We start from the raw sequence: 23,445 nt of genomic DNA on the forward strand, positions 1-23,445 counted from the left end.
TCTCTCTCGTTCGACGGATGTGAGAGGACGAAGGCCCAGTTCAGTTGGACGAAAGGTTATTTCACATAGGCGGTGGCATATGCTGTAATTTCTGTAGAAAAACAGGGGTAAACAAAAAACGGACGAAAAAATTGGGGAGAAACCTTCCTTCCTTTATTAGTAGGTATAAATTGGGGAGAAACCTTCCTTCCTTTATTAGTAGGTATAGATTACTACCTCCGTCCCGGTTTACAGGGCCTACGCGTATCCCTAGGTTGTCAATTTAGTCAATGTAATACAAAATATATATTGCAATACATATATCATTAGAAACTTCAGATGTTATACTTTCTAATGGTATAATTTTTATAGTATAAAATTTACATTAGATTAGTTAAATTGACGATCTTGGGAAACGCGTAGGCCCAGTAAACCGGGACGGAGGGCTTATTGTTAGTATGAATGTATGTAGAACGAAAATGTATCTTAATACATTCATTTTTACAGACAGTCAATATGGATTCGGAGAGAGTAACCAATTATAACGGGTAGACTGAAACATCGGCATACTATATACTCATTCAAGAAGAGACTGCGTCTTGGCGGGATATTGACTGCGTCTTGGCGGGAAAGCCCTTGGAGGATTTGATCAGGAGGGTGGAGAAGTCTCTCAGGAAAGTATCTATCAGGAGCATAAGAAGGAAGAGGGCCGGTTGATTAGTTGTTGGACTATTTTTGGTTGTCATGACCGGACGTTGTGCTCTTGGGTGTCGGTTCTAGTTGGTTTAGAGGTTGCATTCTTTTGTTGTTTTTCTCTTGTGGGTGTGCTGTTGGTATGAATTTGGCCATATTGTTGTAGGTTTTCGCTCGGTTTTCTCCTAAAAATTGAGCAACTTCTTCTTAATTAATAGACGAGGCAAAGCTTTTGCCTCTGTTTCAAAAAAAAAAAAAAATCAAGAAGAGACGAAAGGAAAAGAATGGGCACACTTATTAACAAATACTCCCTTGTCCATAAAAGAATGTTAAAATTTTATTTAAATTTAAATTTATCTATACAATAAAAAGTATCAAGATACATCTAAATTTAAACAAACTTACGATATCTATCTATTTACAGAGTAAGATAGTACATAATCTTAGCATAAACCGCCAGCTGACTTTTAATGCAGACAAGAGTGGCCATATTTGAGGTGTTGCACGCCTACACCTATCTCATCTTACCAACTCTTCAAGAAGAAGCTCCACCTTGATCAACTTTTGGGTGCACTTTCTTCGCCAGCCCAAAGAAGCTCCCCCGCTTTTGCTTGCTACCCTCAGGCGTCTTGTTTCCTTCCCCCGCTCTGTCGCCGCCCTTCTTTGCCGTGTCGTCGCCGGCGCTTGCCTCCCCGGCCCTCTTGATCTTCTCCCTGGCTGCGTTCTTCAGCACGTAGGCCTCCACCAAGTTCCCTGCGATCATGGATGCCATCCTCTCTTTCAAACTCACAGTAGCTTGGAACCCAGTATTTGTTTTTTGTTTTTTTGCCCCCCTCTCCTCCTCTTCTCTCTCATTCTCTCTCTTCCAACTAAGCACAAATATATTATTTTAATTTTTATAGCCAGCCGACTAAAACTTACTCCCTCCGTTTCAATCTATAGTGCCTATAGATTTTCTGCACGGTAATTAGCGCAACTCATTTTTTTAACACAAAACCCCCTAAAGAGTCGAACCACGATCTCAGAAATACTCCCGATATGTCGATCCCTCGATCCCGCTGTGGAGTCCTTATTTCCAGCTATTCAACTCATCTCAGTGGAAGGGGTTCTTCGCAAATAAACACAGATATACTCTTATATTATGAAACAAATGCAGAAAATCTATATGCACTATAGATTGAAACGGAGGGAGTATTATACTTACTCTAAGAACGGATGGAAATGTAGAAATTACGGCGTGGGTACAAGGAGGAGACGACTATCGCCTCCACTTCATAGTTGCGGGTCATGCGCAACTTCCTCTAGCGCATCAACACGGCTCTCAAGAATCCAGGTGGCAATTTTACCCGTGGGGCCCGGTACCCGCGGGGATTTACCCGCCAAGAGACGGGGATGGGGGGCAAACTCTCTCCGTGGGGATTGCGGGGCGGGTACCCGAAACACTAGCGGGCGGGGATGGGGGCCAGATTCCCCCCACGAGTACCCGCGGGTACCCGAAACCCCACCTCTCAGTCAATTCTACCAACCATATATATTAAGAAATCTAGGTCAGTGACCCACTTGAGCCCACCTCCCACTCCCTCACACTCCAACCGTTGCTCCCTTTCTCTCACCCCAGCCGCCACTGTCCACTCATATCTTATCCCAAACCAAATCGCCAGGGACAACGAAATAGCAAACCTCCACTCACACCGAGGGTCACCGCCGCACCTCCATCTGACCACCCTCCCTGCGACGCGTCTCCGCCAACAAGGAAGGAGGAGCTCGTCTCCCTGAGCAGCTTGAGCGCTCGCCTCGTTGTCGGCGTCGCACGACATCACCTCATCGCCGGCGTCGCACGCCATCACCTCTTTGTCGGCGTCGCGCCGCATCACCTCGTCGCCGGCGGCACTTCAATCACCTTGTCGTCGGCGCCGTTCCCGCAGCAACATCTGCAAGCCTGGTCGTCGATGTGGAGATCCCCGTGGATACCCGGCGGGTATCGGGTACCCGGTGTTGGCGGGGACGGGGGCCATTTACCCCCCGATAAGCTGGCGGGGATGGGTACTGGCGTGGATCGGGGCGGGGATGGTGGAGTCATCCCCGGTCATCCCCGTACCCGTCGCCACCTTGACTCAAGAACATAAACATCGATGAGCGCCTACCCTACAACGTGTCCATCATCTAGTTCTCCTCCTGCATGAGCGGCGGTCGTGACAAGAAGGTGGGCAGTCTCATGTAATCATGTTCCTGGTGCCCACTAGTAGGAAACAAGCTATAAATAGGAGGCTATTCTGTGGAAATTGCATGGGTGAACCTGGGAGCAAGCGCACCCTATATTAAAAAATAATTTAGTAATTCAGAAAAAGGTCAAAAAAATTCAAATCTTTTTGGGAATCAAAGATGATCATGTATTGTACTCGTATACGAAAGATTCACCATGGAATAACTTCTCTTGTTTCCTGGATGAAAAAAACAGACTTGGAGGTCCTATATTAAAGTACTATTCACGCTATATTCGTCATAGATTTGTTTTTTTTTTGCCTGAAGTCAATGTGAAATATTTCTTGGCCAAACAAATTTATACGAGTACAATACTTGATTATCTTTGATTCCCAAAAGGATTTGAATTTTTTTGACTTTATTTGAAATTACTACATTTTTTGGAGTATATAGGGTGCGCCTGCACCCGAGAGCCAAAAGTCCGGGTCAGCTATTCTGTAGCATACCTATTTATGACCAGGTGCGCTACTGAAATAACGTATTTTTGTGACGCACCACACTCACATGCGCCACAGAAATAGGGTGGAACCCACCCCGGCCAGGCCCAATAATTAGTTTCACTATTACTGCGGTGCACAGAACCACGTACTTGCATGGTGCGCCATAGAAATAAGACTTTGTGTGACGTATATGGGCTGCTGCGTCACATAAAATTCACATTTCTGTAACCCACGTGATTCTTACGAAAAAAGGCCTTATAGGTGGGAGCTTAGGGCTAGGCCCGTTACAAAGTATTGTTTACGTAACAACTATTCGGAGTCGGAGAATCCGTACACTTGCAAAGATTCTTCTTCCCGTAAACTAATCACTATTCGGAGTCGGCTTTCGAGACATCGACCAATATATACCAGTAGCCCGCACCGGTTCACGTAAGGAAGGCCGGATGATACCTTCCCCTAAAAAAATCAAAAAATAAAACGTAAAGGAAGGATACCGATCGAGATGGATCATCGTCGCCCGGAGAAACGCTGCAGGACAACACCGCCCCCTCTGACCGCCGGCGTCGCCCTCCCCGACGACCTAATTTTCATGGAAATCCTGGTGCGGCTCCCCGTCAAATGTCTCCTGCGCTTCAAATGCGTCTGCCGCTCCTGGCGCGCCCGGATGCAAGACGCCGGCTTCGTCCGTCGCCAATGCGACTTCTCTCGGACGAGCCGGCCGCCGTCCATGCTCGTCGTCGCCCGCAAGAACGCCTACAATGACGAAGAAGACGAAGAGCTCTCCGAGCCCGAGGACATCGCCTTCTACCGCCTGCGGCCAGGGCACAAACCGGGCGACTTCGAGACCAAGCCGGCGGAGCTGCTGCTGGACAAGGCGGCGTGCCCACCGGAAGCGGCAGGCGTCACGGACGCGATCCACGCCGCGCACTGCGACGGCCTGGTCGCGCTCGCGACAACCACGAACCAGGTATTCGTGTGCAACCCGGCCACCCAGGAGCTCGTCGCGCTTCCGCTCGGCAGTCCGGACGTGGACACCGACAAGTTTCCGTCCGTGGCGATCGGATTCGACCGCTGGCGCGACCAGTACGTCATCGCCAGGTACTTCTACCGGCGGTGGTGCTACGACAAGTCCAGACGCAAGCTCGATTACGACATCGGGCACGAGGTGTTCGCGCTCGGGGGCAGCGACTCTTGGTCTTGGGAGCTCACCGTCGACCCGCCGCACTCTATCGGCGGCACGCCGCCCGTTTGCGTGGGGGACGCCTTCTACTGGGCGTGCGACGACCTCGAAGATCCTTGCCCAAGCTCTCTGCTGCGGTTTGGCCTGCGCGACAGGACGTTCGACGACCTAGTGCCATGCCCTCCCCACTTCGCCTACAACGCTGCCCTGGACCATCTGGCCGAGCTAGACGGCAAGCTGTGCCACACCAACAACGGGGCCTCGCTGACGACCTTCGAGGTGTGGCAGCTGGCGGACGGGGATGATACACAACCAGCCCAGTGGTCGCTGCGCTGCCGGATCGACCCCGGACCATTATACGACGAGGGGTTTGGGTGCTACGGCTTCCAGCCGCTTTGGGCTTCTCGGGGCGGGATGCTGGTGAGGGTGTCAGACAACGACGAGATGTTGTACTGGTGCGACGAGAAGGGACGAGGCGTGGAGGAAGTGCTGGACCTGGAAGACGATGTGGACTCGGAGCACGACAAGGAACTTAAGAACCATGTTTACCACGTCGTCCCGTACCGAGAGAGTCTTGTCCCAATCACACCAAGTAATGTAATTAAGGTGTAAGACCGCTGAACAACGATGTCCAAGCTCACGAGAGATGTTGTGAACAATTCGTTCCGAATTTGTAGGTGTGACTATTTCTCCGTCGACTGAGAGCTAACTTCGTGCTCAGTCTGATGATGTAACCAAATTTCAGTTCTAACTCATGTTGCAACTCATAACTAACACCAATCACAATGCAAATTAAATGGTGTACAACTAAACTGAGAAAGTTAACTAGCACAATCTTATATCTTACTAGAAGAAGATGCGCGTTTCACCGCGCCGGCTATAGAGGATTTGACATGCCCTGCAAAAAGCAATCTTACATCTGTTAGGCTAATATGCTTGTTGTATTATCAGGGGGCCAAAGGCCACAATATATAGTACATGTACATGTGCACATATGCAGAAAGCCCCCTAACATATGGGGAAACTACAATAGACAAATATATACATCTAACACCCCCCCTCAAACTCATGGTGGATCCACAACACTGAGTTTGGAGAGTAAGAAATCATGCTGCGCTCGAGTCTGTGCCTTCGTAAAGAAATCCGCCAACTGCAAATCTGAAGGCACATAATAAACCGCAACAACATCATCCTGGACCTGTGCACGTGTGTAAAAAGCATCAACACCGATATGCTTGGTCAGCTCATGCTTGACCGGATCACGTGCAATCGATAGCACCTGCATCTTTGTCCGACAAAAGTGGAGTGGGTGTCGTAACAGAAACCCCAAAATCTGCAAGCAACCACCGTAACCAAGTCACCTCAGCAATCAACAAAGCCATAGCCCGCAACTCAGCCTCAACACTCGAACGGGAAACTGCGACCTGTTTCTTCGTCTTCCAAGCAACAAGCGAACCACCTAGAAACACACAGTAAGCAGAAAGCGAACGACGATCCGTAGGATCACTCGCCCACGTAGCATCTGAATAGCACTGGAGCTGGAGAGAGCTGGAACGGGGAAAGAAAAGGCGACGAGTGATCGTGCCACGAAGATAACGAAGAACACGGAGGAGATGACTATAGTGAACAGCGGTAGGAGCTGAGACAAACTGACTCAGAATATGAACAGGATAAGAAATATCAGGACGAGTGACAGCAAGATAAACAAGACTCCCAACAAGATGGCGATAACGGGTGGGATCAGGAAGAGGATCACCATCAGTAGGACGAAGCTTAACATTAAGCTCCATAGGAGTATCGACCGTGCGCTCATCCCCAAGAGCAGCACGAGCAAGAAGATCCTGAATGTACTTTTCCTGAGAGATAGAAAAGCCATCAGAAGTGGAGGAAACCTCAATGCCAAGAAAATAGCGAAGAGGACCAAGATCAGTCATAAGAAACTGATCGCGAAGACGAGCCTTGACAAAGGCAATATACTCAGGATCATCACCAGTAATGATCATATCATCAACATAGAGAAGAAGAAGAGTACGTCCACGAGGAGAAGTGTGAACGAAAAGTGCGGGATCATGAAGACTAGGAGAGAAACCAGCAGCAGTCACCACAGAGGCGAAGCGCTCAAACCAGGCACGAGGGGCCTGTTTGAGACCATAGAGAGAACGTCGAAGACGACAAACCATCCCATCGGGAACAGAATACCCAGGAGGAGGCTGCATGTAAACCTCCTCACTCAACTCGCCATTAAGAAAAGCATTCTGAACATCAAGCTGGGAGACAGACCAGCGGCGAACAGAAGCAACAGCAAGAAGGGTACGCACAGTAGTCATATGAGCCACAGGGGCAAAAGTCTCATCATAATCACGGCCGTGCTCCTGCTGAAAGCCACGAGCCACAAGACGCGCTTTATAGCGCTCAAGAGATCCATCAGAGCGAGTCTTAATTTTATAGACCCACTTACACGTGATAGGACGAACACCAGAAGGGGGAGAAACAAGATCCCAAGTGCCAGTGCGCTCAAGCGCAGCGATCTCCTCAGCCATGGCAAGCTGCCATTCAGGATGACACTCGGCATCCCGATAAGAAGTCGGCTCGGAAACGATAGAAAGACCATACTGACTAGGAGAGTAACGAGCTGGAGCACGACGCTGACGAACAGGCCGTGAAGGGGGAAGGTCATCAGCGGAGGACAACTCATCAGAAGAAGAGGAAGAAGGGGCAACATCAGAAGGATCCGAAACCGGAGAACGAGGAGTACTAGGTGGACTAGACGGAGGAGAGGATGGCGCCGAAGGGGACGCATCAGGACTAGGAGGGGGAGGAGACGGGATAGCAGGGGGTGCATCCGGAAAAAGAAGAAAAGAGATATCATCCACCGGGTAAGTACCCGAGGTGGGACGAGGATAGAAGGGACGCGTCTCATCAAACGTGACATCACGAGAGATGCGCATCCGACGACCAACAGGGTCCCAACAGCGATAGCCCTTATGCTCATCACTGTATCCGAGAAAAACACACTCAACAGACTGAGCGGTCAGCTTGGTGCGATCGCGAGGAGGGAGAAGAACATAGCAAACGCAACCAAATAAACGAAGTGTCGAGTAATCTGGAGAGCAACCAGAAAGACGCTCGAGAGGAATGCCACCTTGAAGGGCAGCAGAAGGCTGAATGTTAATGAGGTAAGTCGACGTAGCGACAGCCTCAGCCCAGAAATGCGGCGGAAGAGAGGAAGCAATCATCATAGCACGGGTAGTCTCAAGAATATGACGATGCTTACGCTCGGCGACACCATTTTGAGCATGGGCGCCGGGACACGAGAACTGGGCAAGGGTGCCCTGCTCAGCAAGAACACCACGCAGGTGCTGGGAGATATACTCTCCGGCAGAGTCAGCACGAAACACACGAATAGGCGTGGAATACTGAGTACGAACCATGGCTGCAAAACGCTGATAAATAGAAAGCACCTCGCTGCGAGAGTGCATAAGAAACAACCAGGTGTATCGCGAAAAATCATCAATAAACAAAATATAGTATCGATGTACCACTTTCGAAGGGAAGGGAGCCGGACCCCAAACATCTGAATGCACTAAATCAAAAGGTCGCTGAGATACAGACGCACTAGTAGGATAGGGAAGCTGAATCTGTTTGCCTAGCCTACAACCCTGACACGAATGCAAAGACACATCTCCTGAGACAGACCCCAGAAGACCACGACGAACTAATGACGATAAACGGGAGCCACAGAGGTGACCCAGCCGATGATGCCACTGCTGAAAAGATCCAAAGGATGTGAAGCAGCAACCGCAGAGAATCGGCAGATGAAGTGGCAGCGAAGGAACGCGAAGCCAGTCTAACTCCTAGAGCCCCGGGGACTCAAGGCTGCGAGGGCCAGCTCCAACCAGGGCCTGTGTACGGCGGTCCTGAACAGCACAAGAATCAGCGTCAAGAATGACGCGACAACCAGAATCAGTAAGCTGACTAGCGGAAAACAGGTTCATCTTAAGACTAGGAACATGGGAAACATCAGGAACAGAGAAAGAGGTAGTAGAAAGAGTGCCTCGACTGGAAACAGGGAGAGAGGTACCATCAGCCGTGATAACATGAACAGGCGAAACAAGAGAGCGAAGAGCAGAAAGAATAGAAGACGCAGAGGTCATATGAAAAGAAGCTCCAGAATCCAGATACCACGGGGATGACGTACCTGACTGTGTGGAAGAAGGTGGTCGCGCGGTGCCAGAAGAGCTGTGCACGTAACCAGCAGCATTCGTCGAGGAAGAGCCTCCGTACCGGCCGAGCAGACCACGAAGACCACGGATAATGTCCTGATCGGATAGCGCAACAGCGAGAAGAACTCGAAGAGCCACCGACGACGAGTAAGGTGCGGCGGGCGTAAGCTGGGATCCCTCTGCCAGCAAGTAGAGATAGTGTGGCCAGGCCTGCCACAGTAGGTGCAAGGAGGTGACGTCGAACCACGAGGCTGCTGGGGCTGACGCTGACCCTGGGATGGAGGAGTAGGCAGTATCGGCTGTGCCGGAGGCCGCAACGAAGTCGGCGGCATAGGAGGTCCACGAGCAGACGGCACAGGAGGGCCACGAGCAGCAAGAACAGAGGGAACCTCAAGAAGACCAGCACCACGAAGACGAGTCTCCTCAGCACGAAGCTCGGCAAGGACCTCGAGAGCGGAACACGACCACGGGCAAGCAAGCTGGGCCCGGCGCGGCTCAAACTCCTTACGGAGCCGCGACAAGAACTCAAAAACGCGCTGAAACTCCGGATCCGCGCGCACGGTCGAACAACAGGACAGGTGGCACACACAGCTGTACGGAGAGAATCAAGCTGGCGCCAAATAGCAGCACTCTGAGTGTAGAACTCATCAATAGTAGAATCACCCTGCTGAAGAGCATGCTCCTGGCGGACCACAGACAGGTAAAGAGCATCACCAGACGGCTGATAGCGCTGACGAAGAAAAGCCCACTGAGCAGCAGCGGTGGGAAGACCCATAAACTCAGCAGCATACTGAGGCAGAACACTGGAGGTAAGAACAGCAGCAGCACGAGCATCCTCATCAATCCACTGAGTGTACTCCGTGAGATCCTGCCGGTAAGTCGCAACGGCAGTAGAGTGGTCCTGGACCTTCCGGTCATAATCAGCCAGAGCAGTGTCATCAGCACTCTTAGCTGCATCCTTATCCGCCTGAGTAGCATCAGGGGCAAGGGCAACAGGTGGCGGTGCAACAGGCACCGTAGGAGCAACAGGGCGCGGCGGACAGGAGACCTCGCCAGAAAGCACACCCCAAAGACGAAGACCGCGCATGTGGACGCGCATAAAGGCAGCGAAATCAGGGTAATTCGCGCCATCGAAGATCACCGGGCAGCGAGGGATCGCAACATAGCCCGAGGAAGACATAGTTTTTTTTTTTTTTTTTTTCGTTTTTGTTTTTTTTTTTTTTTTTTTTTTGCTTTTTTTTTTTTTTTTTTTTTTTTTCAGATCCAAGTCAACGAGCAAGCAGAGCCAAGCGGGCCAAGCAGGCCAGGCGGGCCAGGGAGATTGGCGACGAGATTGGCGAACAGAAGGCCGGACTCACGCGCGGAAGTCCTGGCGACGAGCGGACCTCCTGTCCACGGGCGAGATCCTGGCGACGGAGCGACGGAGATCCTGGCGACGGGCGGACTCACGCGACGGAGCGACGGAGATCCTGGCGACGGGCGGAGCTCCTGTCCACGGACGAGCCTCCTGGCGCAGGCGGACAGAGGATGACCACGGGAGAGGAGCGGGCCGGGGAATCAAGGCGGCCGGCCAGGAGGAATCGAGGCGGACGGGGCTCAGATCGATTTGGAGGCGGCCGGCCAGGAGGAGATCTTGGCGCCGGAGGAGATCGGCGTCGGGCAGTCCTGCGCTGCGAGCAAGACGAAGAGGAGATCGAGGACGGACAAGGACGGCGACGGCGACGGCGGAACAAGCGGAGACGGAGACGCACGACGCACGGACTAGTAGAAAAATAGGACCAAAATTTGCTCTGATACCATGTTAGGCTAATATGCTTGTTGTATTATCAGGGGGCCAAAGGCCACAATATATAGTACATGTACATGTGCACATATGCAGAAAGCCCCCTAACATATGGGGAAACTACAATAGACAAATATATACATCTAACAACATCTACTTTTAAGCTGGAGGCAGTTTGCTGCAGATTTCAATTTGGTCTGTAGATACCCACACGTTATCCAATAGAATGGGTGGAAATTTTGCAAGTAGTAACTTCTATGTTTCTCGACATCATTTGGGTTGTACCTTACCTATTCCGAACCTTTCATTCAGCCATCTGTAATGTAAGAAAGTAAGAACTTATCATTCAAACAGAAAACATGTAGCCAATTTCCCCATTACCCTTTTATTTCACCAATGTATATCATGATATTGTGCACAACGGATGGACATCTAATACATGCTAGCAGTAAGAGAAATAACCAGCAAACTGAGAGATAACAAAGGAACAAAGAAAGATGCGCACACTTCCTCAAATTTCTTCCTTGGTATGATTTCACCATTAATCATGGGCATCACCAACAAAATCTCTTTCTTTTCAATACATTCTACTTGTTAACTCCTGTCCAATACCACCGCTAGGGAAATTGAACTAACAAAGGCGGTAATATAAGGAAGAGAGTTAACAAAACCGAGAGAGAAACAAAGAAGCATGAAGAAGGTGACACAAGATCAGGAGGCAACCAGTGAGCACACATGAAGCGAGCAAATATAGTAGTGCTCCATCATAACCAGTCTTTGGGTAGAAGCAAATGCCAGGCCCAAAAGCTTCTAGTGTTATATATCCGCTCTTTGCTGCAACACACACAATGTTTCCTACAAATACCAATGCTAGTGTCTTTGGTATCCTCTATACAACCACAACAAAACATTGCCAAAGAACAACAATGATGAAAATAACATCTAGTTCATAAATTCAACGCCCAGTTCCATTTATGGGCCTCTAGGGAATACTATTTCAGATCCAACCTCCAATCTAGATTCACTATACAATTCCTAGGTTGTTTCCTATTATAAAAGGTATAACACTCCTAATACTAACAAACAAAATGGAAACTACATACCTGAGGCAATACCCATCTCCCCCGCAAAAAAGGCAATACCCGTCTGAATTGCCTGAAGGTAGTAACAAAATTAAACTGGTAATAATACATGTTAGGCTTAAATTATAAAAATAGTAATTCAATATGATAAGTAAGAAGTGGAACGACATTGTACAATTGTGATGTGTGCTCAACAGACCCTTAGGACACATTGGGCATAACTTTAGTAGATCAAAGCCTCAAGTCTATCGACTTTGCAAAAAAATTGCCCTATCCTCTATGCCTAAATCCAAAAAAGAGAAACATAGAAGTGTCCAAGCCGCTATGTTTGCTACAAAAAAATATTTTCCATTCATCACATAAAAGAACAACAATATCTAGATTTTGAGACGGCATGAACATAGCAAAATCATCTCCCCATTTACATGTGTGTTGCAGTTCATTTAAAAGTTGATATCCGAACTAATTTTTATTTACTGCAGAGTAAAACATATTACAATTGACAGATGTAAAAAATTCTTATGCCTAATCCCATAGAGAAACATAAAAATTTCCAAATCAGTTTTGTTTGCTACAAAATAATAACTTGTGTTCCTAACATTTAAATTATATGAAAATAGCTACCTGACCTTTCCAGATATGTATAATATGTGCAATGCTTATATAAGCCTGGTACGCGATTATGTTGACTTTTCAAGGACCAACAGATTAATATTTATAGTAGAGGGAATCAAAGGGATTATAAGAAGAAACGTACACCATGGTTTTTAAGGCGGTAAGGCATCCTAAAGCAATAGAGTGAGCTCTACCGCCTAAGCGCCTAAAGTGGACTTAAAGCAGGTACAGCGCTAAGGCGCTGGGGGGCGCTCTATCGCCTAGGCGTCCTAAGGCGAAGTGCGAACGCCTTAAAAACCATGACATACGCATCACACAATGGCTAAAATTTCTACAACATTGATCATTACTTTGCACCCTTTTCACGAATAAATCATGGAATCAGGTAACAAATACAATATGCCTAGCACAGTGCTACCACCAAAACGTGCACATAATCATGAGGCTGGGCTAGGGTGGTAGGAAAAGTACCATCAAACTCATCGTATTATACTATGTTGATAGCTATCAAATTCCAAAAAGCAAAATAGATTCACTATTTTGGATGAGAATAGAGGACCAATCACATTCTTCGGATTAATATGGCGTACAATGACTAACTAAGCTACAGCGGCACAACATCATATTATTAAATAAATGGACAATGATAACCTGATAGGATAGGAAAAGGTAAAAAAAAACATCTCTGATTCGACGGTGTGATGGTAGAAAATGATGATACAGTTCTGTGGAGATAAAGAAGACTACCTTAAGCCACATACCATCGCCCAAATAGTTAGGTGCAGGAGCAACACCTGCAAAACCATCATGTGTTATTCTAAGTGATTCTAATCAATAAAATGCACTCTTTTAAGAGAAGAGGCAAACCACATGCAAAAATCAATTTGTAGGACCTAGATTCCTAATAAGCAAACCACTTCCAATCAATATGTTAATGAAGATGATTTAATAGCTTGGTAGTATTTAGATAATCATGTGATTTGTTAGCTCAAACTTGATATCATCAAAATTCATAAGACTAATTTGTTTGACCAATATTAATTTACCGATGCATTCATGCTGATGTTTATGACGTATACATTTACCTATGATCAAAGCATTTCCTTGCTAGCTCTGTAAAATGCCAGGGACAAAAACTCTTCTTTCATGGGATCAACAATGACGATCAGCCTACACAACTAAGAGAATTGATGTCTTAGGCCTCTTTGGCAGTAACTATGATCCAAGAATTTGCAACACATGATACACTCTGTTGGCCAGATATTCTCCAATGGATTGGCGTAGCACATGAACTTGTAACAACTTAGGTTGTCTATTTTGCAATCTTCTTTTGATTAAAAACACATTCCGTCAGCCTCTGCAACTTGAAAGTACTTGGCCTTCAACAGAGCTGGTTTCTTGAAATAAAACGTGTTACTTGAGCAGCTGGGTGCAAATCACCTCCTACTGTAACAAATGAATAATGAATTATTTAAACCCCATCTTAGCTACGCTCAGGCTATTTTCATTGCCTTCTCTTTAAGAACATGATAAATATCAAATACAAATCTTTGACAAAATTAAGAAACATGTGCTTGAGTGCTTGTTATCAGTAATAACTGAATCAGTTTGTATACTAATAGAACAACAATTGTGAGGTTGAAACTACTACTGAGTCATAAATGAAGCACCATCTATCTTTATCTAAAGAAAAGTCATCTCTATACATAAATCTAGAAATTCATAACAATTAAATCTTGGCTGCATTCCTTTTTTTATATATAGCTGTAGGCATTTAAGATTATGGAGAACTACTAAACTAAAAACAACATAACAGAATTTGTTTGCTAAAACCCGAATCTGTCTTGTCTCAATTCATTACACCTCTTTTGCGTACCAGTTAGAGCATATCTTCACTATTCCAATTATAATGTATAACAAAAGCAACTAAGGCAAATGCACGACATCCAAAAAATCTTGTAGATAATCAACACTACCAAAATCCAGGTTCAAACCACATATCCTCATAGCCATGCCGACATCCAAACTTTCACACCAGAACACATAAGTAGAGCTACAAAAAAATTGGTCGCTTCTTATGATGCATTCCCCAAGCACATGATAGGCATTGAGAAAGTCAGAATCAAAGAACAAACAGAATGTATATTACTTACTTACCTATAGGCATCCATCCGAACAAAGAAAGATGCAAACAGATGCAGATCAATCTCGTGTCTTCAGAGCTGGGTTTCACTGAGAGGACGCAGCAGCAGGAGAGTTGGGCAGCTCGGGCGGCGGCAAAGAGCTATTGGCCGTCGTGGTGGCACACTGCATGTGTGGCCTTAGGTAGGGGACCTCGTTCTGCTATGCTCCAGTGGCTGGTGGCCGAAGCCGTGATCGTTGGGGCGATTTCGGTGGCCGAAGGCGTGGTCGTCGGGGCGATTTCTTCTCCGAAGGTTGAAGGCTGCAGTTCCTGTGCGCCGGCCTCTCTCCCACCCCTCCTTCTCCATAGCTGAATCCTGAATGTATTTGTTGGGGATCTTGGTCTGATTTGGCCTCAATCTGGCCCCATTTAGCCCCCGATCCGGTCGCTGCCACTCTGTTCCGGCCGCCGCTAGCCTTGCCCGACCACCGCCGCTCCATTCCGGCAGCCACCGACCCTTTCTCAACCGTCACCACCTCGTTTTGGCCGTTGGCCGGCGACTCTCCTGGCGGATCCCGCCGGCGCATCCCCAAGCCGCCGCGTCGTTGCTCCCCCGGCTCCCGATCTGGTCGAAGAACAGCTCGTTCCGTCCGCTGCGGCCGCTCTTCGTGAGGGCGTGTCCCCTGGCCGGGCTGCAACTGCCCTGAGTTCCTTGGCTGGGACGAGCGAGAGAGAGGAGCTTCCGAGAACGCGGTCAGTCAAACCCCGACACCGACAGAAAGAATAGAGTAGGCCCGAATACAACACGCGTCTACCATGCAGCAGCTGGCCAGACCCACACGACAGCCCACACAGCGACACCGGACCCCACGGCGTCGCGAGCGCCGTCCAAACGCTGAGGATGCAGGGAAGGCAACGGCCTTAACTCTTTTTAAGAATATCTTATATCTTATATATCTACTAATTAGAGACTCCCAACGAGACACCAGGTTAATCCTAGAAATTAACAAATATAGTCCGTCCGATCTATTTTACCGTAGGCGTTTAGCCATTAGATGATATAGAGAAAATTACAAAAAACCACCACATATCAGGCAGTTGTTTTAGAAAGCCACCACTTTACGAATTCTTTTCAAAAAACAACCACTATAGAGATAACACGTTACAAATAGCACTGATTCCACTATGATGCTGGTTTAATAGCTAAACTGACATGTGGGTCCCGCTGTCAGGATGACGTGGCGACTAAAAATGGTCAAGAGAGAAGATGGTTTAAGTTCTGGGCTTCTTTGCAAAATTTCGTGGGACCCACTAGTCAAAATATCCTATTTTCTCCTTTTCATCTAGAAAAGAATATAAGGACGGCGTGCTCGGCCGCCGGCCGCCGACCGCCGGCGTCGGCCCTTAGCTCCGTCGGTCCTCAGCCCCACCGGCGTCGGCCCTCAGATCCGCCGGTCCTCAGTCCCGCCGCCGCTGCCCTCAGCCCGCCGACGCGGTCCTCGGCCCCGCCGGCGCAGGCCCTCGGCTCCGCCGGCACCAGCTCCGGCGAGGACGCGCATCCGGACCTTGCGTCCCTCGTCGACGCGCGCGTAGAGGCCTCGTGCGGAAGGGAGCACCCGCGCTCGACCACGCTCGCCCCACGGTCGAGCTCGCCCGGCGCGCCATGGCCGGAGAGAACAGCCTACACCCACGCTCACCCGCGCCCGCCGCGCGGCCGGAGATCGCCCGGCCGTGCCACGGCCGAGCTCGCCCTCGCCCGCGCCACCCTCGCAGATCTCGCCCGCTCTGGCGCTGGTCGAGCTCGTCGGCGCCGCCCTGCTCATAGCCAGGAGGCGAGCCCCTACTCACAGCCGAGCCAAGCCCGTGGTCAATCTCCTCTCCCGGCGTCCATCACGGGCAAGCCAGGCAGCTGCTTTATGCGGGCATTTCAGCGAACAGATCGCGGGCGCTTGAGGCGACGTGGAGATGGAGGAGCAAGCACGGGGAGGGGAGCGCTTAGGCAGAGGCAGCCATGGAGCTGCGCGTTAGCGGACTGCAGGCGTCCAGCGGATGAGCGGCGATGAAAGTCTCAAGCCTAATCTTCATTTCTTTAGTGGGAACGTGAACGGCACTCGGAGCGCGCCGTCGTCGGCGTCGTGCTGCTGTGCTGAACTCGCCCGGAACGCTGTCATGCTCCTCACGTGGTGCTTCTGCTTCGCCTGCTCACCCCAACGGGCGACGACAAGGTCCAGCAGCAAGCTCCACTGCTCGTCCTTGAGTGGTTCGATGGTGGCCGACGCGCTTGAGCTGGCCAGGCCCGCCCCTGCCGATCCAGAGCTCGCCTCGGCCGCCCGCCCCTGCCCAAGCTGGAGCAGAAGCTCGCCGCGCCCGCCCCTTGACGGAGCCGGAGCTCGCCGCGATGCGCCCGCCCTGCCCAAGCCGGAAGCTCGCGCGCGGCCGCGGCCGCCCGCCGGAGCCCGGTCGCGCCCGCCCCCTTGCCAGAGAAGCTCGCCGCGGCCGCCGCCCTTGCCGATCCAGAGCTCGTCGCGGCCGCCCGCCCCTGCCCAGCCGGAGGTCGCCATGCCCGATCGCGACTGCCGGACCTCCTCCTGCTCGTGTGGTCTCCCGTGGATAGAGAAGGAGTGGGGAGGGAGAAGAAACAAGGAGATGACTGACAGTGGGCCCCACAATAACTTACAAAAAAACCCAAAATTTTGCAACCCTTCATCGATAGCCTCCGTTGACCGTTTTCGACTGCCACGTCAGCCTGACAGTGGGTCCCACATGTCAGTTTCTTCATTAGACCAGCGTTAGACAAGGATCAGTGCTTTTTGTTACTTGTTAGCGCTAGAGTGGTGGTTTTTTGAAACATTTTCGTATAATGGTGGCTTTTTGAAATATCTGCCTGATATGTGGTGGTTTTTTGTAATTTTCTCGATGATATAAGAGAACATCCGGCCTGACCCAGCATAAAGAAAGCGTGACTCCTCCTTTCTCTTTTCTTCCGTGAAAAAAAAGACCATCGTCTCTAATCAACGCGGGCCTCCTCGATCTGTACGGAACATGCTCGACCGCTGCCTCCTCCCTGGCCTCCTCCATCTGGACGGGACATGAGCGACCGCCGCCGCCACCACGATCTAAAAGGAACAAGATCGACCGCCGCCCCCTCCTCAGCGCCTGTACCAATCGTGCAATCTCCCGCAGCGAAACCTGGAAATTACAGCAGAGGCGACCATCGTCAAGATCCTGCAGCCAATGTCGTATGTGGAGCCCACTACTCGGACAACGACCAAAGGTTGAAGAAGAGCCGGCCAATGCCCAGATCGTGCATCCATCTGCTTCACTGACCTACCGCAGGGCTGGACGTCCGCTTGGAAGTACTCTGATCTCAGGTAAGAGTTTAATTTTCATCTTTCAATCTGTTATGTGAGAAGATCAACAATCGTTGATGATTATGCTTCTCCGGCAGTGCCTCCACCGAGGGTTAAATCTGGGACGATCAGATGGCTTGGATGGTGGGAGCAATTAGCGGTGACTAATTTTTCACATGACTACTCTTCCAGTTGGTCTTCTCTCATTAGTCATCATGGTGTCATATAATTATACTCAGCCATTACGTGTGTTCTGGATAAAGGATGACCAGATACTAGACACTGTGAGACTGATTGGACAGAACAATTGATCTAGATGCATATACAACAATTTACATAGACTAGCTCTACAACTACAAGAGGGACAGCTCTCTGATATGTGCTACCCATTTAGTACTTTCAGACGTTTTCTAAGTGTTCTATGCATTCAAAACATGATTCTATAATTGATGATGGGAAACACTATGGTATAGATGAACCATAAAAAATAGGATTCAGTTAGACTACATGGATAATTTAGATTGCCGGCAAGAATAGAGTTAACGATTTTGCTCTTATACCACAACCTTACATGTGTTAAGCTTCATGCACTAGCCACGTGAACCAAAAGTTCGAACTGATGGAAAGGGCTAGGCAATCCACATATACACTTCACAACACCCCCACTCGCGTGTGACGGGAGAAGAGAAAGTCAACACGTGAAAGAAGAAGAGCACACCGAAACAGCGGTGGCTAAAGAGGGGGGTAACAGCAATTTTTAGGCTAAATTGCGAAAACCATGTGAAAGCCAGGATTTGAACTTGAGACCTGGGGCTCTGATACCATGTTAAGCTTCATGCACTAGCCACTTGAACCACTTCACAACAACATGGTTATATATAGAACATATAAATAGATTCAAATATACGACGTGGATTTTCTACCTAGGGTGATAGCTGTGCATAGCCTACCAACCGTTCGATAGTGTGGCTCCAATTCTTCCCAGGTTCACATCAAAATGATCCGGCCGTCATGTAGTGTAACATCCGTTTCTAGTGCAAATTAACTAGCACAAAGCAAGTTCTCAGCTAGCTGAGAACTAGTAAATCCCCTGAATTGTTGGTTCGTAACCGAGTTCAACATTTCAAAGGGCTCAAAACACTAAATAAGTTTACCATGGGGCCGCAAATCCTAGCTCTGGGTGTAATTTTATTTTTTTGAAACAAACCGCCGAGTGTAAAATATGCACGTGCCAAACATGGCTTATATGCATCAAGCAAACCTAGCTATCATGAATCATAAACTTCATGTGAGTTGTCACGAAAATGCCAGGTGAATGTAAGGGTAGTAAAACTCATGAGTGAATATCCATGGGAGCTACGCCCTTCCAACTACTTGCAACACCTCAATGGTTGCATAGGTGAAGTTTGTACTCTAATTTGAACTAAAAACCTGACCGATGGGAGGAAGTAATAGGTCGAAGGTGGCACAAGAGTAGCCAGAGCACACGTGTGGTGATGCAATTTTTATTTAAAATCCATTAGCAAATACAAGAATCGCGCGCGTGTAGCTTAATGTGATGGCAGCCAGAGCGGCCCGTACGTCGTATGAAACTAGCTCAATAGCCGGCCGGGACGCCGCCTTTCCTCGGGTCGCTCACGGCGGTCAGGTCTCCGCCGCTCTCCACATTGTGCACCACGAGCTGGCTTATGGTTCCTCCGGCGAGCGGCCTCAGTTCGTGGGTTTTGTTCAGAAGGTCGGCTCTCGTCGCCGCGTCCAGCAAAAAGAGGTCGCCGGTCACCGTCGTCCAGTTCTCGTACTGAACCACGTTCGGGATCAGCTGGTGGTAAACCCGCGGCGCCATCACAGAGGACAACGGGTCCATGTTCCTGGCGAAGTGGTTCAGGAACACCTCGACTGTCCCTGCAGGGATCATGCCGCCGCCGCTGGCGCCCACCACAGCCTTCAGTTCCCCATCCTACAAAAGATGCCGCAGAAAAAGGCCATCAGAAGCCTACCGAAAACTGAAACTTCTTCAGATATTCTCAGGAATTTATCTCAAGGAGATAAGATTTTATTGCAACGTCCATGTAATTCTATCTAACCTTGAGAACGATGGTTGGGCTCATGGAAGAGAGTGGGCGTTTCAGAGGGGCGACGAAGTTGTTGGGAGCCGGCGGCGCAGAGCCGGCAGAGGTGTTCGCCGGCATGGAGAAGTCGTCCATCTCGTTGTTCAGCAGAACGCCCGTGCTCGGGGACAGGATCAGGGACCCGAAGTAGGAGTTCACGGTGCTCGTCAATGATACTGCGTTTCTCTCGCAGTCGACGATGGATAAGTGGCTCGTACCGTGGTCCTCAAGGATGTTCCACCTGAAAAACACAAGTTCATCAGGCCGGACTAATTGCTAGTGTTCGATTTTTAGTACTCACTCCGATCTGCTGCATTCTGAAGCTCAGGCACTGAAGACAACTATACATGATTTGTCAATTAAAAATATGCAAATGTACAAGTATAATACTAGTTGACGGGGAAACTCGTGTCACAGTCTCGCAGGAAATTAAATATTTCTATTTGAAAATTACTCATCGCTCATCAATGATAGGTTCCTTTAAACGGTAGTAAAAATGAAGAATTTTAAAAGGAAGTTCTTTACCTTCCACCATAATATTGTGGGGGAAATGTCATATTATCGTAAATTGTTCTCTTCAGCTCAGCTGCAAACTTGGGGGAGACCATATCAGCCACAACCTCACTAACATCAACAAAGTCAGGATCTCCGAGATTCATCCTTATTGCCATGTAATGTTTCAAGGATTCAATAAGACGATGAATCCCAAGAGAGCCAGAGAAACCAGAAATTCCATACTGAGATAGGATGTTCAAAACCTGTTCATTAAGTAAATAAAGGCGGGTATCAAGATAATTAATCACGCAAACAAAATGGTCTCCATCAGAACGTTCAGTTTTCCTTGGAAAGTGTGACGAGAGACTACTTGAGCTGGATGTTCTTTGAAAACTCACCAGCATGATCCCAGCACCACCAGCAGAAGGAGGGGGCATGGTGAGCACTGTAAGACCCATGACGCTCTCCGAGAGGGGCCGCCGCACCTTAACCTGGTAATTCTCAAGATCATCCGTGGTCATGATCCCTCCAACCTCCCTCACGTCCTTCACCAGCTGACTCGCCACCGGTCCCCTGTAGAAGGCGTCCGGCCCTCTCGCCGCGACGGCCTTGAGCGTCCTCGCGAGGGCGACGTTGTGGCACGTGTCGTTTACCTTGAGGATGTCCCCATTCGGGGCATACACGGCGCGTATCCCGGCGTTTGCGAGGATGCCGGCTCTAGTCGCTTCCATCTGCATCTGCAGGTACGGCGATATCGTGAAAGCCTCGGCGAGCTTCGCGGCCGGTGTCACCAGGCTCTTCCATGAGAGCTTGCCGTGGTCTTTCCATGCCGCGTAGAGGCCCGCGATTTCGCCGGGGACCCCGATGGAGAGCGCGCCCCTCGCTTTCAGCGTCCGGTTGCCGCCATACATGTCCTGAATGCATAATTGAGATCTCTGGTCAGTCGACGTCTCAACGCACAAGACCGTCGATCCGATATCAAGATCCGTGAAGGATTTGGTAATTCTTTTTAACTCTACGAACAAACACTATGATTTCTCAACTATATGAAGAAAGTATTCCAACAAGCTGAACATACTTTTAGATTTGTCTAACACATTAATAAAATGACTGAAAATTTAATCACCAGCAAATTATGACACAACCACAAATTTTTTTAGGATCGAGACTTGACTTGTATTTCTAACATCTCTCGATGTGCTTAAGTTTCTGCCTGATCCGTTGTAGAGACTTCAGGTGTGTGTGTGTGTTTGGGATCCTTTAGGATTGGGACTTGACTCGGATTGCTAACTTGCTATATATATGTGCGTGTGGATCAAGGTCTTATGTTTAATGTAGTTTGCCAGCTATTGCGGAATATTGCAGATCTAGAAAGGCACGGAAGTTTGACAAACGCCCTAGCTAGTGTCGGCAAAGACAAGATGAGAAAAATGTTCAGCGTTTCTGATTTGGTGAGGCCCTATAATCATGTCGTAATGGTAGTGCCCACTATTCGTGCTACCGGTTATAGCTTCTTTGGCCGTACGTGTGGGTTTGTTGTGCAATCTTGTAAGCTGAGCTCAGCACCATGTACCATTTCATCGTTGAAGGCGTATTAATTTAACGTCGGGTCTTTCGGCCTTTTATTTAAATAAGTCAACCATCTCGATTGATAAGATTTAGAATTGAGACTTGACTTGTATTGCTAATTTACTCTGTGTGTGGGGCTTATGTTATTTGCCAGTTGTCGCGGAATATTGCAGATATAGAAAGGCACACCAATCATATGAATTATCCACCTATTTGTAATCATGTTTCTTTATTTATCTTGAATCAAAGTTGGCACGGAAGTTTGACAAGCGCCCTAGCTAGCATCGGCAAAGAGTCAAGGACAAGATAGAGAAAAATGTTCAGAGTTTCTGATTTGGTGAGGCCCTATAATCATGTTTCGTAATGGTTGTGCTTGCTGTCCGCGCTACCGTTCTTCTTTGGCAGTACATCTTTGGCAGTACATGTCGGTATGTTGTTCGATTTTGTAAGCTAGGTTCAATACCATATTTTATTTCACTGTTGAAGACATTATTAATTTAACGTCGAGCCTTTTACCCTTTTATTTAGAAAGTCAACAATATTTGATGATAAAATTTAGGACCTTGTAAATTTGCATGGTCCATACATTACTAGTAATGGTAATACGTCTTAGTCACTCCTAATCATCTGATTGCTACTAAAAGAAATAAGGTAAGACAAGACACAAGCTTTCAGAGTCTTCGATTGGACAAATAAGAGACGACTCTCCGAATTACTCACCTTTGTGGCGGCCAGCGGCGCGGTCTCGCGGGAATCATAGACGACTGCCGTGCCGTTGGCGAGTCTGACGAGCATGAAAGCTCCCCCGCCGACGCCGCTGGACGCGGGACTCACGACGCCGAGGCATAGCGACGTCGCGACGGCCGCGTCCACGGCATTGCCGCCCCTCCGGAGCGCATCACGCCCGATCGTTGAGCACCGCCCGTCGTCCGCTGCCACGGCGCCGTGCAGAGAGGTCACAACCTCCCTGCGCCCGGCCGCGGACGCCGGAGCTCCGGCGGCAAGAAACACCAGGAGGAGCATGGCAGCTGACCATTGGAGACGTCGAGCTGCTCGCGCTGACGAAGAAAAAAATGCTGCTTAGTGACAGCGCGGCGCAGGGTGTTAGTGTCACGAGGGAGATAAGAGAGTACTAACCAGCCATGAGCAGGCGCGGCAAGAGAAGACACGAAAGACCGCGTGGGAGAAGAATTTGAAGAGCCAATCACGTCTGAGAAGCGCCGTTTAGGCAGGCTTTATATATAGACCCGAGCTAAGCTTTCTACCCAAACAACGACTTAGAAAGGAAAGACGGGAATAATAGTATTTTTTGACAAACGGTTTTGGCTATTTCTCATGCCACTAAAATAAGATAGCCGCTAATTCAGGACTGGGATCACGCTACCCGGGTCCTAGTAACAGACCTTAATGGCTTAATTACACGTAGCAAGAGTGCATTACCATTCACACACAAACATGTTCAAGATAAACACCATAAATCCTGGCGGCTATGCATTATTAATGATCAATCTCATGCGATTCCTCTCCACCTCGTATGCATACTC

General features: G+C 48.9%; 2 protein-coding genes and 1 long non-coding RNA gene across 4 annotated transcripts; 1 reads left to right on the plus strand and 2 right to left on the minus strand.

The window, feature by feature from the left end:
• Positions 1 to 3,876: 3,876 nt before the first annotated feature.
• On the plus strand, positions 3,877 to 5,166 carry LOC127329195 (F-box protein At1g11270-like). Its single transcript, XM_051355731.2, has one exon. It carries the CDS (start codon positions 3,877 to 3,879, stop codon positions 5,164 to 5,166), a length of 1,290 nt encoding a protein of 429 aa, XP_051211691.1.
• Positions 5,167 to 10,938: 5,772 nt separating this feature from the next.
• On the minus strand, positions 10,939 to 15,141 carry LOC127335094 (uncharacterized). Of its 2 annotated transcripts, none has more exons than XR_011752431.1 (3): positions 14,415 to 15,141; positions 13,005 to 13,051; positions 10,939 to 11,715 (listed from the first exon to the last, which is right to left on the minus strand). It is a non-coding gene; the product is annotated as an uncharacterized lncRNA (long non-coding RNA). The 2 variants fall into 2 exon arrangements; XR_007872596.2 differs by lacking the exon at positions 14,415 to 15,141 and adding an exon at positions 13,343 to 14,377.
• A 3,906-nt stretch (positions 15,142 to 19,047) lies between these two features.
• LOC127335095 (glutathione hydrolase 1) lies at positions 19,048 to 23,123 on the minus strand. The gene is made up of 6 exons (XM_051361683.1): positions 23,039 to 23,123; positions 22,622 to 22,959; positions 20,731 to 21,246; positions 20,363 to 20,595; positions 19,814 to 20,078; positions 19,048 to 19,686 (listed from the first exon to the last, which is right to left on the minus strand). Exons 1-6 carry the CDS (start codon positions 23,043 to 23,045, stop codon positions 19,327 to 19,329), a joined length of 1,719 nt encoding a protein of 572 aa, XP_051217643.1. The 5' UTR covers positions 23,046 to 23,123; the 3' UTR covers positions 19,048 to 19,326.
• Positions 23,124 to 23,445: the final 322 nt, after the last annotated feature.

This window comes from Lolium perenne, chromosome 2 (assembly GCF_019359855.2).
Source record: "Lolium perenne isolate Kyuss_39 chromosome 2, Kyuss_2.0, whole genome shotgun sequence".
Lineage (NCBI taxonomy): Eukaryota > Viridiplantae > Streptophyta > Magnoliopsida > Poales > Poaceae > Lolium > Lolium perenne.

Coding starts and splice junctions, on each gene's coding strand:
- LOC127329195 (XM_051355731.2), top strand. CDS start 3,877: ATGGATCATCGTCGCCCGGAGAAACGCTGCAGGACAACACCGCCCCCT.
- LOC127335095 (XM_051361683.1), bottom strand. Junction 21,247..22,621: donor CGCCGCTGGCCGCCACAAAG/GTGAGTAATTCG, acceptor TTATGCATTCAG/GACATGTATGGCGGCAACCG. Junction 20,596..20,730: donor GTGGTGCTGGGATCATGCTG/GTGAGTTTTCAA, acceptor CTTAATGAACAG/GTTTTGAACATCCTATCTCA.